Below are 14006 nucleotides of genomic sequence, written 5' to 3'. Positions count from 1 at the left end.
GGACTACTGAGCTACACTGATGGGGAAATTCACCTGTCCTATTGAGTGCCATCAGTACCTGCTCTTTTGGAGAGACTTGCCAAACTACAGTTCCTGGAAAGACTTTCTGAGGTTTCAAACTGAGATTCTCCATATCCAGGAGAGTCATCTCAAAGAATATGATGATGGCAATAATGAAATAGCACCGATGGGCAAAAATCTCACCTGTATGCCACTGTATGCCAGGGCATTAAATCCTAACACTGGACAGACAGCTTTGCAGGTTATTGGATGGTAGACTATCCGAGACACTGGCTCTTGGCTCTGCACCTCTTGCTCTTATGTTCTTGGATGTAAGTGCAGGGCACTCTAAGGATTATTGTAACGTAATTCTACCAACCACACCTAACCCTACACCTTTCTCACTGCCATTTTTGCTTTATCCAAATCACTATATGTATATGTGAGCAATTCCTGCTGTTATAATCTTTTTCTTCTTTATGTTTTTGTTAGCTAGCTAGCAACCTTGGAAGACACTGGGGTTGGACCCTTCCTTCATAATCCATAGCTTATAAAGAATGGGGACAGTAGGATGTTAAGTACCAGCCAGGGAAATGGACCTGTGCTGTGGGACAATGGTTTTACCCTGTAAAGATTTGTTTCTTGTACTTGTTTAATAAAGTGCTGATTGGCCAGTAGCCAGGCAGGAAGTATAGGCAGGGCAAACAGGCAGGAAGTATAGGTGGGGCAACCAGGCAGGAAGTAGAGGTAGGACAATGAGAACAGGAGAATTCTGGGAAGAGGAAAGGTCAGTCTACAGATGAGAATGCCTCGCTGATGAAAGGTACCCAGCCACGTGGCTAGCACAGACAAGAATTATGGGTTAAGATGTAATAATTAATAAGAAGCTTGAGCTAATAGGCCAACCAGTTTATGATGAATGTAGACCTCTGTGTATTCCTTTGGGACTTAATGACTGCGGGACCTGGTGGGGCAGAAACCTCTGTGAACAGACCTGAGTCCTATTTCTGACTCTATGAGGAGACATGACATCCTGAATTACCGTGAGCATCCTTAATAATAAGTATTGAAGCTGGCCTCAAGAGCCCTAAACCTTACAAGGCTACTGCAAAGCTGGAGATATTCTGGTAAAGAACAGGTCAGGCAGTAGTGGCACATGCCTTTAATCCCAGCACTCAGGGAGGCAGAGGCAGGTGGATCTCTGTGAGTTTGAGACCAACCTGGTCTATAGAGTGAGTTCCAGGATCGCCAGAGATACACAAAGAGACCTTGTTTCAAAAGCACTCCCCTACGCCACCCATAAAAAAAGAACAAGGACAAAACATTGCTTTCTTCTGCAGGTCAACCTAGACAGGCTTGTCGGTCACATGAATGGGAAAACTGCTTGTCCTAGAGACCTCAGAAACCATCAAATGCCACCTAAAATGCGGACTGACACAGAGTCCATTTGCCCACGTCTCCCCGGTCTCTAGTAAGCTGTCTTCTGCATCACACTTTGCAAGTCTAGTCTGAATTCTTTTGCAGACTTTTCATGAGGGCTGGGGAGCTGAGGGAAAGCAGAGTGAGATCCAGTGACAGCTAGCTCCATCCCTAGTCTTGGCTCAAGGGCATGGGCAAGTGGTAAGCTCTGGAGCTGAAGGGATGTAGGGCAGCCAGAACTGAGATGACCTTGGGCTGTCTACAGCACAGTCTGGGAGTTCAAATGGGAGTTGAAAAATGAGAAGTTTGAATCAAAAAAAGCAACTCTGGGATTTGCTAGGAACTACCAAATAGAACAGACACTTCACAAAATACAGTTTCAGCGATGAAAGACTAGCAGGTCTTGAGATTGACAAGATCCGCCAAGATCCTCCATTTTCCCTACGGTCCGACTCTCTTCACCAATCCATCATTTATGCAGGAGACAGTTTCCTTCCTAAGTCACAACTGGCTCCTAGAACACCCTCCATCATTTTTCTGGTGTTCGTGGTTGACCCCAGTGTCTCATACCTGCTAGCTCCACTCTCAACTCCACAATCCCTTTCATAGCATCCTTCATTGCCCCCCACCCCCGTTCTTCCAGTAGAGTCCCACTATTCAGTGTGGACTGCCCTTCACCTCTGCGTGAATCCGGCCACCTGACTCATTTTCTCACCAGTGGCTACTCTCCCACATCCACGTGACCTTTCCCTGTCCTCCTTCCGCTGAGAGGTAATCGTCACCTCTCAGCTTACCCCACCAATCACTTCACTCCCATCCCACAGATGGTCCTGCTCTTGGAGAGCCAGTTTCTCCCCTCATCTTCCATTTCATCTGGGCCCCAGACTTTTGGAAGCGGCCGTTCATTCGGAGCAGGTCTCTCCCACTCAGTACACTGACCCACATCCTGGTCTTGTCCAGCAACCCTCACAGATACCTAGATGTATGCTTTGCCAATGTTCTGGGTATCTCTAAAGCTAATCAGGTTGAAAACCAAGATTAACTGTCATTATGCAAGAGATTACTATACAACAATTTAAAATGATAGTATTTATGAAACCATACACCATCAACAGGAAACCACAGATGTCCAGAGTCAACAGTCTCCTAAGTGTTACAGAGGCAAGGATGTTTCATGATGAGTCAAGAATATTTTGAATTAAACAGAAACAGAACATACAGACTTTATGGAATGCACCAGAAGCAGAGAAACTGGTACCAGTAAATATGTATGTTATAAAGGAAGGAACATCTAAAACCAGTACTCAAAATTTTCCACCATAAGAAGCCAGAGGAAGACTAGGATTATAACCCCAGAACAAACAGAAGAAAAGAATAATAAGACGAGAACCTGAGCCAGGCGTGGTGGTGCATGTCTGCAATTCCAGTATTCTGGAAGCTGAGGCAGAAGAATTGCTGTCAGTTCGAGGCAAGCTTGGGTATATAGTGAGTTTCAAGACAGCCTGGACTACAAAGTGAGACTCTGTGGTCTCAAACCAAGTGGGGTGCAGTGGCTCACATGTAATCCCATGCCACATGGAAGGTGGCAACCTAAGGATCAGGAGTTTAACGCCAGTCTCAGTTATATAGTGAATCGGAGGCCAGCCTGGGCTACATGAGACCCTGTCAAGAAGTGTGGAGTGGGGAGGTAGACAGATAAATGGAATCAGAAAAAAAAATAGAGAAAATGAAATAAAACTAAAAGGAAGTTCTTTGAAAAGACCAAGACAGTTGACAAACCTCTATCTAGGGAGGAGAACCAAGATGCACAGAATGAAACAGGGGCCATCTCTATTGGTCCCACGGGTATTGAAAGGACAACAAAGGATATTATTATATTGTTATAACATCATTAACAACTCTGTGACACAGATCTGGTAAGTCTGATGATGAATGGGCTGAACTATTTTTTTTTAAGATTTATTTATTTATTATGTATATAACATTCTGCCTCCATGTATGCCCACACGCCAGAAGAGGGCACCAGATCTCATTACAGGTGGTTGTGAGCCACCATGTGGTTGCTGGGAATTGAACTCAGGACCTCTGGAAGAGCAGCCAGTGCTCTTAACCACTGAGCCATCTCTCCAGTCCTCCCCAGATCACTTTTAAAATGGTTTTCTTATTTCAGCTATCTGGACTTGTGGCAAGCTTGCTGGCACTCCTCAATGTGCCACAGCTACTGTTATCTGCCCCTTGATCTGCAAGCGCTGTCATTCATCAGACTTGTGTCAGCTCAGGGTTTGCCCTCCTGCCTTCTGTGACCAGTACTTGCTACCAGCTAGGATCTAACTGCACTCTGACAGGTTAACCCACCGACTTGCAAGACATGGAAGGTTAAGAAAACAAGTGTTTCCCCACGGCATCTCATTGAGTGTATTCGGTCTTCATGTACACAAATATGAAGCCAGGAACATACTCAAACATTCATTCATTCAATAAATATTTACTCAGTAGTATTTTGTGCTGGGTCCTAGAATAGAACTTCTAACTATAGCTGGGAATAGGATTCTGAGCTACAAAGTATGTGTGAACCTCTCTGTGTGTTTTCAGTGGATAATATATTTTCTCAAAATGTGTATGGCTCATTCTGAACTTCTACAAATGAGAAGCACCTGCCATTGAGGTCCAGGGTATCCAAGAGGATGTTTTAAGTCAGGATCATAGCACTTATATTCAAGGGGAAAACCATGGATGGCTCTTAACCTTAACCAGTTTGTTGATGCCAAAGATTTCTATAATGATCTAGAACTACCAAAAGGACATTAGCCAATGAATAAAAACATAACTTCAATGAAATCTGAATTTGTGTAGGTCACATCAGAGAGCAAGGCAAGCAATGTGTCAGATTTCACAGGCTAATCCAGTTAAGGCAGTTTACCCAATGCTGCTGGTAAGCCCTCCCCCCTAGGAGTCCCACACCCTGGTGGTCCTTACCTCCTCCGCTGCTCCTCCTGACACTGCTGCTGCAGCCTAGCCTCACTGCTCCTTGCTTCCTTGATCTCCTCCTCTAGCTGTTTCTTATGCAGAAGACAAGCATCTGAAAGGCAGACTTGTCGAGCATGGTCTAATTTCTGCTGCAGGTCCAAAATCTTGGATGAAAAAGTGAAGCATTATCAGGGGGAGGGGGAGGTTGACCTCTCTTCAACAACAAACTCGATATTAAATTGAACTATAGCAAGGACCTATGATGAAAGACAGGAGGGGCTGTTAGGGACACTTTCCTATTCTGTGTTATAAAGATATTCTCATGCTTCACACTGTGAAAAGGAATCTGTATGTGCACGTGGTTGGTAGCTTCGCAGACATGTTAATGGTCTATGTGTTCTCAGTTAACTAACCCCCACCAGTCCGGGTGCCCTGGAAGGGACAAAGTTGATGCTAGCAGAGACTAATGGTGACTCAGCGTTTCAAGGACCTAAGCAAAAACATCCAGAGGACAAGGGAAGAATGAGGGTGGCAGAGGGTCACAGATATCTTGAGTACCAGAAGCGTGGTTGAGCCCCTGAGTGGAGGGGCCAATTTATACTCTCATGGGCTGCCTGCTTGCTCCTGTTCTACCTCTCCTTCTCCCCATGTAATCACTGGCTAGAGGCTGAGACAGAAGACAGTTTTTTTAAAATGTTAATCTGCCATCTTTTCAGATTGCTAGCTCTCCAAATAAAGCAAAGTTTGGGTGGTTTTTTGTTTGTTTGTTTGTTTTTTTGTTTTGATTTCCCTGTGAAGCCTTGGCTGGCCTGGAATAGGCTGTGTAAACCAGGCTACCTTCAGATCCAGAGATCCACCTGCTAGAAGGCATGTACCACCACACCTGGCTTCTGTTCACTGGCTTCTGCAAGCAACAGGCAGCAATAAGTGAGCTCCTGGTGTCCTGGTCACACCCACTGTTCACTGCTGTACACACACAGCGGCTCATCTACTGTGTCCTGGGGAAGTGGGCAGTGCTTATCTTTACCGACATGCTGTTTGGAATGCTGTCCCTCTGAAGATGAATGCACCCTCATCTCCTGACACACATATGCTGTTTAGTAGTTTCAAGGCAGTAAGACAGCAAAAGAGGGGGCTAGCTACACACACACACACATTATAAACCATTGGTTTTTTTTTTTTTTTTTTTTTTGGAAACAGGATTTCTCTGTGTGTAGCCTTGGCTGGAACTCACTCCAGGCTGGCCTGGAACTCAGGACTCAGAGAGCTGCTTGCCTCTGCCTCCCAAGTGCTGGGATTAAAGTCGTGTAACACCACCATCTAGCTGTTATATTCTATTTGTACCTGGTGTTAAGCAATACAAAATGCAGGGGCAATATTTGATAAAAGCTAATTTCACAGCAAAAATCTTAAAATTACAAGATGGAAGAAGGCTCAGTGGTTAAGGGCACTTGCTGATTTCGAAAACAACCTGGGTTCAGTTCCCAGCACCCACGTCAGCTCTCAGCCGTCTGTTAACTCTAGTTCCAGGGATCCAGCCCTCGCAATAGAGTAAGAAAAATAAGCCACGTAAAGATAGAATATACACAGAGTCTGGCTCATGTATATTATTGTGTTGTCTTTGAATTTTTTGACTGTAAATAAGCTAAGTACAGAGAGACATTTCATTGTACAGGCTGCTAAGCTAAACCAACATATATGTTTTAGAGGTATCTTGACTTCAAAATTTGGGTCTAAGGATTTGTGCTTTGGAAAAGACGTTCTTTTTTTTTTGTTTGTTTTTACAGAGGATGAGAACCTGTGGTTTCCTTCCAGACTAATGTGGTTTGATGGACCAAGACTCCCTGAAATGTTGCTGTGAACACCTCAAAAATTATTTTGCCCAACAAAAAGCAGGAAGCAGCTTGGAGAGAACTATGCCCAAATTCCAAAATATTGTTTATAAATATTTGTTTACATTTAAAGGGGGATATGCTATAGAGATTTACATCGGTATGGGTCTTGATTTATCGATACAAATTTAAGGTCAATTTTGTTGAATGTATATTTCTGCTCTTGATTAAGGTATTGTGTTTGTGCATCACATTAAAAATGTAATGTATAATTAAGAAATATAGATTAATAGATAATCATCCATAATGGTCAAGCTTGTAGTCATGCTAGTTAGGTTTTCTAGATATATAAAGATATATTTCAGTTAGATAGATAATCTTAAAACCTTTTAAAGACTTACAGAATATGGCATTTAAAATGTTTTAAGAACTGAGGATTTTTCATGACAGTGAGACTCATCTGCTTCTGGAAGCACCAATCTACTTCAAGAGGATGATGGGCACCAAAGAGGCTACTTATAGAGTTTGTTGGCCATTTGGGCAAGAGACTGCTCTTGCCTGAACTGCTTGATGTTATGCTGTGTAGAACCCATGGAGAGATGACTGCTGAAATTGCCTAAAGGTGAGATGGTCCTGCGGGGTTCCTGTTTCATGATTCTGCCAGACATTCTGCAGGACACAGAAGAAAGTGACTGACAAACTGCCAATATAGGTGGAACTGTCTTTGAAATTTCCTTTCTTCATGGAAAAGTCTGCCGGATACTATGGACCAGTAGGCTGAAGATGGGTGCCCCAATGTTTTTTTTTTTTTTTTTTTTTTTTTTTTTTTTTTTTTTTTTTTGGTTTTTCGAGACAGGGTTTCTCTGTGGCTTTGGAGCCTGTCCTGGAACTAGCTCTTGTAGACCAGGCTGGTCTCGAACTCACAGAGATCCGCCTGCCTCTGCCTCCCGAGTGCTGGGATTAAAGGCGTGCGCCACCACCGCCCGGCCCCAATGTTACAGAAGAACTTTGGGTGACTGTCCAGGCAGTGAGATGTCTCTGTCAATTCTGGGGTTTTGGAAGTTGCTCGCAATGCACTTCCTGTTAACTTAGGTAGTGTTATATCTTACTGCAGTCTTTGATGGCATTGAAGAGCAGATAGTTACAATTATAGTTTTCCTTAGTTATGATAAGAGATAGTAGATATAAATATTACAACTATAATTCTTGCTTGATAACTGTTTTGTTATATGTAATTTTACTATGTTAAAATTAAAACCTTCCTTTTTATTTAAACAGAAAAGGGGAAATGCTATGGGAAGTCCTTTTGTCTATGTGTTGCTTTTATTGGTTAAAAAATAAAGCTATTTTGGCCAGTGACTTATCAGAATAGGGCAAGGTGAGGATTCCAAGAAGACAGAGGAGGACAGAGTAGGTGAAGTCAAGGAGAAGCCATGTAGCTGCCCACAGGAGACAGATGCCTCCGCTGGAGCCCACCAAAACTTTGCTGGTAGGCCACAACCTCGTGGTGATGTACACATTAATGGAGATGGGTTAGTTTAGGATATAAAAGCTAGCTAGAAATATGCTTAAGCTACTGGTCAAATAGTCTTGCAAATAATATAGTTTCTGTGTGATTATTTTGAGTCAGGGTGGTTGGGAAATGACTAGCAGCTTCTGTCAACAAGGCACCAGACATGCACGTGGTGCGCATACATACATGCATAAAATAAAAAGTCTATTTTTTAAGAGATTACAAAATAAAAACCATATAAGAAGGCAATTCAAATGAGAGAAAAATGCTTTAATATTAAAAAAATGTCCTATGGCTTCAATCAGTTTTAAGTTCATGTTATAGTTTTAAGTAGATTTATATTTGTATGTATGTATCTATCTATCTATATAAATATAGATGTGTGTGTGCACCCATATGTGTATAGATGTGCAGAGACCAAGAGTTGATGATGTATCCTCCTCTGTCTCTCTCCATCTTGTTTTTTGAGGCAGGGTCTCTTGCTGGCTTGGAGCTCACTACTTCAGCTTCGGTTGGCCAACCAAGTCCAGGGAACCTCCTGTTTCTGTTTCTACAAAGCTGGGATTACAGGCGTGCACTGTGGGTTCTGGGGATCCGAACTCAGGTCCTCATGCTTGTGGGGCAAGCGCTTTACAGACTGAGCCACCTCCCTAGTCCCAGAATTTACATTTTTATCTTCATAATTTTTTTTAAAAATATAAAACTTATTAGAATGGTAGGGGCAGATGGACTAAAATTATGAAAAAGAGGAAAGCACAGGGAGAGTAAAGAAAAAGATTAGCGTGTGTCCAGGTTTGCACACAACCGTCTCTTAAGGTCCTCAGGGAGCAGGGCTCTAGATGTGAACATGGCGTACTGCTTCTCTCTGCACATTGCTTCTTGAGCGTGAAGATACTTACCTTCTCCTGTGCATCGGCCGCCTTCAACTGCTCTCGAGCCAGCTTTTCCTGCAGGCTCTGCTGGGATTTAATGCTCTGAGCCTGCCGAAGCCCTTCCAGCTCCAGCTCCTTGACTTTCTGCTGACAGTGCTTCCACTCCGCTGTGAGCGAGGACTGCATCCTGGCACTGTCCAGCAACTTCTCCTGGGCCTGCTTGAGTTCGATTTTGATCTAGAGATGGGGCATAAACACAAATCATAAAAACAGGGCTGGGAATGTAATTAAATAGTAGAAAGTATGTCTGGCATTTCTGAGGCACCGGGTTGGAGGCCCAGAGCATGCAAGCGCACACGCATGCACACATACACACACACACACACACCACACACACACACACACACACACACACACACACACACACAAAGATTAAAAATAAACATGGAGGCTGGCAAGATGGCTTGGTCAGTAAAAGTGCTTGGCACCCAGTTTGATGACCTGAATTAAATCCGCTGGATGCTACATGGTGGAAGGAGAGAACTGATTACCAAAAGCTGTTCTCTGACCTCTGTGTGTGTGTATGCCATGGGACATGTGCACCACACACACACCTACATTGCACACACGCGCAACTATATTATTAATGATGATAATAAACCTCAAGGAGTTATCGCTATGCATATATACTATATTAGCAGGTAAGTTTCAAAGTGTGACAGTGTCAGGAACTGGTGAGGATGGAAGCGATGCTGATTCTTACCCAGCGCAGATAGAAACAGGCCAGATAAGGACGTGAGTAACCCATGCACTGCCCCATAGCTGAGCGATCTCCCTTCGCTGTCTTCCCAGAGAGCCGCGCTTATGTACATGAGCACACATACCTGGGCATACATGTCCACATCCTTTAAAAAGTAGAAGGACCAACCAGCAACCCTAACTGTTTATACTACACAGGAAAGAGCGCTTCAGCCGTGAGTTGGACATTACTGAAATAATGAGCTCTTACTAATTCCGGAAGACAAGAGAGATGTCATCTCCAAAGACGGTAAGGGACATGTAAAAGTCAGATCTCAAGGGGGATGAAAATGTATGAAGAGATTACAACCTAAGAGCCAAAGGCTTCTTGTAATCGATGGGTCAAAGGTCAATAGGAAACAAATGCTCATTAGCCTTATCTCTGTGGTAACGCAAAGAAGAAACTCGAGACTGAGCGTTAATAAACTGCCCCTTTCCTAGTGAACACTCCCTTTTCTTCCCATCAAGCCAGTGCAATGTCTCAGTTCTCCTCGTGTTCTCATTGGGTACTGACACACTGGGTACTGACAAACTATTAACATTATTAGCCAATCTGTTACTGCTTCATTTTTTTTTTCTCAAAAGGAGAAGGAACTCTGGCCTATCAGGAAACCCAGAGTTTTCATTTTCAAGTAAAACTTTGCTGCAAAAAACTCAGCAAGTCCAATAGCACTGGAGAAGGTGGAACAAGGGAGCTATGAACACAGCGATTTGGCTCTGCCCAGTTACAGCTGGGGCCGGGCAGAAAAGGATGTGCTTGGGAGACTCACCTTGATGTTCTCCTCCTGTAGCAAACTGTTGTGCTGTTTGAAGTCCGAGCTCCTGCCCCGCTCGTAGCGCAGCTCCTTTTCAGCCGAGTTGCACAGGACCTGCAGGCGGTGCAGGTTCTGTCGCAGCTGCTGCACTTCCCCGTGGTGCTGGCAGTTCGCTTTCTCTCCAGATGTTAGGTACTGAGGCAGACATTTTAAGAGAGAGACGCACTCGAGAGAGCACTGGTGATGTGTGGGCTCAAGCTGTCAGCACGGCTGTAGGAGCCTGAGTGCTCGGGTGTTGGTTCACCTACAGCAAACAATGCTTCTACACCTGGGGCTGCTTGGTGATGCTCCTGTAGCCCAAGAGCTTCTACACTGGAGTGAAAAGGCCAGCGAATTATGGGGACAAAGCAGATGTGCATGGACCACTAACCTTCTTAATGTCTCATATCAATGAAAGGCAAACAGAATAGAGGATTTTAGAGTAAAACACACCCTTTTGAGTCTCAGAACTACAAAATTCATTAACAATTAAAACAACTAGGAACCTGCTGGGCGGTGGTAGCCCACGTCTTTAATCTCAGCACTCGGGAGACAGAGGCAGGCGGATCACTGTGAGTTCAAGCCCATCCTGGTCTACAAGAGCTAGTTCCAGGACAGACTCCAAAGCTACAGAGAAACCCTGTCTCGAAAAACAAACAAATGAACAAAACAAAGCAAAACAAAAATCCAGGAACCCATACTATTTTGTAGTTTTGTTGTTGTTGCTGTCTTTTTTTTAAAGATTTATTTATTATGTATACAGTATTCTGCTTACATATATCCTATAAGCCAGTAGAGGGCACCAGATCTCATTTCAGATGGTTGTGAGCCACCATGTGGTTGCTGGGAATTAAACTCAGGACCTCAGGAAGAACAGACAGTGCTCTTAACCTCTGAGCCATTTTTTTTTTTTTTTTGAGACAGGGTTTCTCTGTGCTACAGTTCTGGCTGTCCTGGAACTCGCTTTATTGACCAGTTTGGCCTGGAACTCACTGAGATCTGCCTGCCTCTTCCTCTGCCACCACCACCCAACATATTTTGTAGTTTCTAAAAAATGTTTAATATACAATTGTATTTTATTTTATGTCTATGGGCTTGGCCTGCATGTATGCCTGTGCACTGCTTGCATACCTGATGCCTGAGGAGGCCAGAAGTGGGTCAGATCCCTTGGAGCTAGAGTTACAAACAGGTGTGAACTGACATGTGGGTGCTGGGAATCAAACATGGGTCCTCTGAAAGAGCAGTTGACACTCTTAAGTGTTGAGCCACCTCTCTAGTTCCACATTTAACCTTTTAATTTGTGTGTGTGTATGTGTGCGTTTGCACACACATGTAAACATGCATGCTGCTATACATGTGTGGCAACCAGAAGACAACTCTCAGGAGGTTGTTCTCTCCTTCCACATATGTGTCTTGGGGATGAAACTCGGGTCGTTAATTAGGTTGAACAGCAAGTGCCTCTTACCAAGCCGTTTCACTAGCCCAGCTTAAAAAAAATAATAGGGGCTGGAGAGATGGCTCAGAGGTTAAGAGCATTGTCTGCTCTTCCAAAGGTCCTGGGTTCAATTCCCAGCAACCACATGGTGGCTCACAACCATCTGTAATGGGGTCTGGTGCCCTCTTCTGGCCTGCAGACATACACACAGACAGAATGTTGTATACATAATAAATAAATAAATGTTAAAAAATAATATAATGAAAACCTAAATGCAAACCAAAGCTCAAATGCTGGTTTCATGGGAAGATCATTCCTATTATGGAAATAGAGTAAAACTACAGGCTTTACATCTTCCTGTCCGGGGACGTGGATGGCATGGGCAATAAAATGAGTCATCAAGCCAAGCATCCTTCAGAATTTCTTTTTTTTCTTTTCTTTTTTCTTTTTTGGCTTTTCAAGACAGAGTTTCTCTGTGTAACAGCCCTAGCTGTCCTGGAACTAGCTCTGCAGATCAGGTTGGCTTTTGAACTCACAGACATCCACCTGCCTCTGCCTCCCAAGAGTTGGGATTAAAGGTGTGCACTGCCCGGCTGTTTTTTTCAAGACAAGGTTTCTCTGTGTAACCCTGGATGTCCTGGACCTCTCTCTGTAGACAAGGCTGCCTCAAACTCAGAGATCTGCTTGCCTCTGCCTCCTGGACTTCTGTCTGACCTTGCAGCCGAGTTAATAATATGCCTCGAGATAATTGAAGAAACTATGCACTTAGCCTGCTGTCCTACTATGGACTCAGCATAGGTTTAACCAGTCTAACCAACCTTACTATGTCCTGGATTTCCCACACACCGGCTTTTACAGCCTCAGTTAAATGCACAGCTTTAATCTTAAATTGTGGACTCTTCCATACTTTGACAGAGAATAATGCTATGTTTTGTGTGTGTATGTGTAGGTGGCAGTGGTGGTGGTGGTGGAGGTGATCATTTGTTGAAAATAGCTAGCATATTGAAAGCAACCTTAAACAAAATAAATATCCCATAAATGTTGGAAGCAACACGTGGATACAGGCTGATAATATCTGTGTGAGGTCTTGATCTACTGGGGTCAGTAAATAACCTCTTTGCTTGTAAAGCTCTGGTAAAGAGCTCCGTAAAAAAAAAAAAAAATCCATTCCTTATTTTCTGTGCTACTCAGTAAATACAGAGAAATCCTCTTTTTAGGCACAGACACAGGATACAGGCACAACAAACAGGCAATAAAGACACATTTTACACACACACACACACACACACACACACCCCACAGATAGACCACCTGCAGACCACAGATGGAAGGAAGTAGTAAATTCAAATTTGGGTTCCCTCTTGGTCAAACTACTACAGAAGGAAGTTCTGTTTTCACAATGGGATACTGATTGATTGTTAGTTGACCATGGGCGGCACCATTCCCCGGGCAGGTGGTTAAGGAAGCTGGTGGAGTCTGTGCCATCCACCAAGCAGAGCTCCTCCGTGGTTTCTGCTGTACTTCCTCTGCTGGGAGTGCGTTAGTAGAGGCAATGCTGTGTGGAATGACAGTGGCCGCCTTCAGTCTCTGGTTGAGCTCCTGCCCCGCCCACTCCTGCCCCGCCCACCCTCAGCCAAGGACTGTGACTTGGAGCCAGACCCTCTCCTCTAAGTTGCTTCTGTCAGAGCGTTTTATCCCAGCAACAGAAAGAAGCTAGGACAGGACAGACGCTGTTTCTAAAGTGACAACTGAAGCACCTATTTCAAATGCTTACATTGTATGGGCTCTTAGTTACCTTTATTTAAAAAATGATTTGTTTATTTTTATTTTTATGTGCATTAGGGTTTTGCCTGCATGCATATCTGTATGAGGTTGTTGAATCCTCTGGAGCTGGAATTACAGACAGTTGTGAGCTGCCATGTGGGTGCTGGGAATTGAACCTGGGTCTTCTGGAAGAGCAGCCAGTGCTCTTAACCATTGAGCAACCTCCCCAGCCCCATTTGTTACTTTTCTGTTGCTATCATAAAGCACTATGACCAAGGCAACTTATAAAAGAAAGCATAGCCAGGTGGTGGTGGTACAAGTCTTTAATCCCAGTACTGGGAGGTAGAGGCAGGCAGATCTCTGTGAGTTCAAGGTCAGCCTGATCTACAGAGTGAGTTCTAGGACAGGCTCCAAAGCTACACAGAGAAACCCTGTCTCAAAAAACCAAAATAAGTAAGTAAGTAAGTAAGTAAATAAATAGAGAGAAAGAAAGGAAGGAAGAAAGAAAGGAAGAAAGAAAAGCAATTTAATTAGGCATATGGTCCCAGGGGCTAGAGTCCATGATGGTTGAGCAAAGACCATGGTGGTAGGAGCAGCTAAGAGCACAAATCA

General features: G+C 43.8%; 1 protein-coding gene across 1 annotated transcript in view; it reads right to left on the bottom strand.

Moving 5' to 3' along the window:
* Ccdc30 (coiled-coil domain containing 30) overlaps window positions 1-14006 on the bottom strand; it is a 48705-nt gene that overhangs the window by 20346 nt on the left and 14353 nt on the right. Inside the window, exons 5-7 of the mRNA XM_042055348.1 lie at window positions 10172-10351; window positions 8631-8840; window positions 4396-4550 (exon numbers count right to left, since the gene is read on the bottom strand). Coding sequence (XP_041911282.1) covers window positions 4396-4550; window positions 8631-8840; window positions 10172-10351 — 545 coding nt within the window. The remainder of the gene's footprint in view (window positions 1-4395; window positions 4551-8630; window positions 8841-10171; window positions 10352-14006) is intronic.

This window comes from Arvicola amphibius, chromosome 6 (assembly GCF_903992535.2).
Source record: "Arvicola amphibius chromosome 6, mArvAmp1.2, whole genome shotgun sequence".
NCBI lineage: Eukaryota > Metazoa > Chordata > Mammalia > Rodentia > Cricetidae > Arvicola > Arvicola amphibius.
This window is presented reverse-complemented; position numbering and strand designations above follow the sequence as displayed.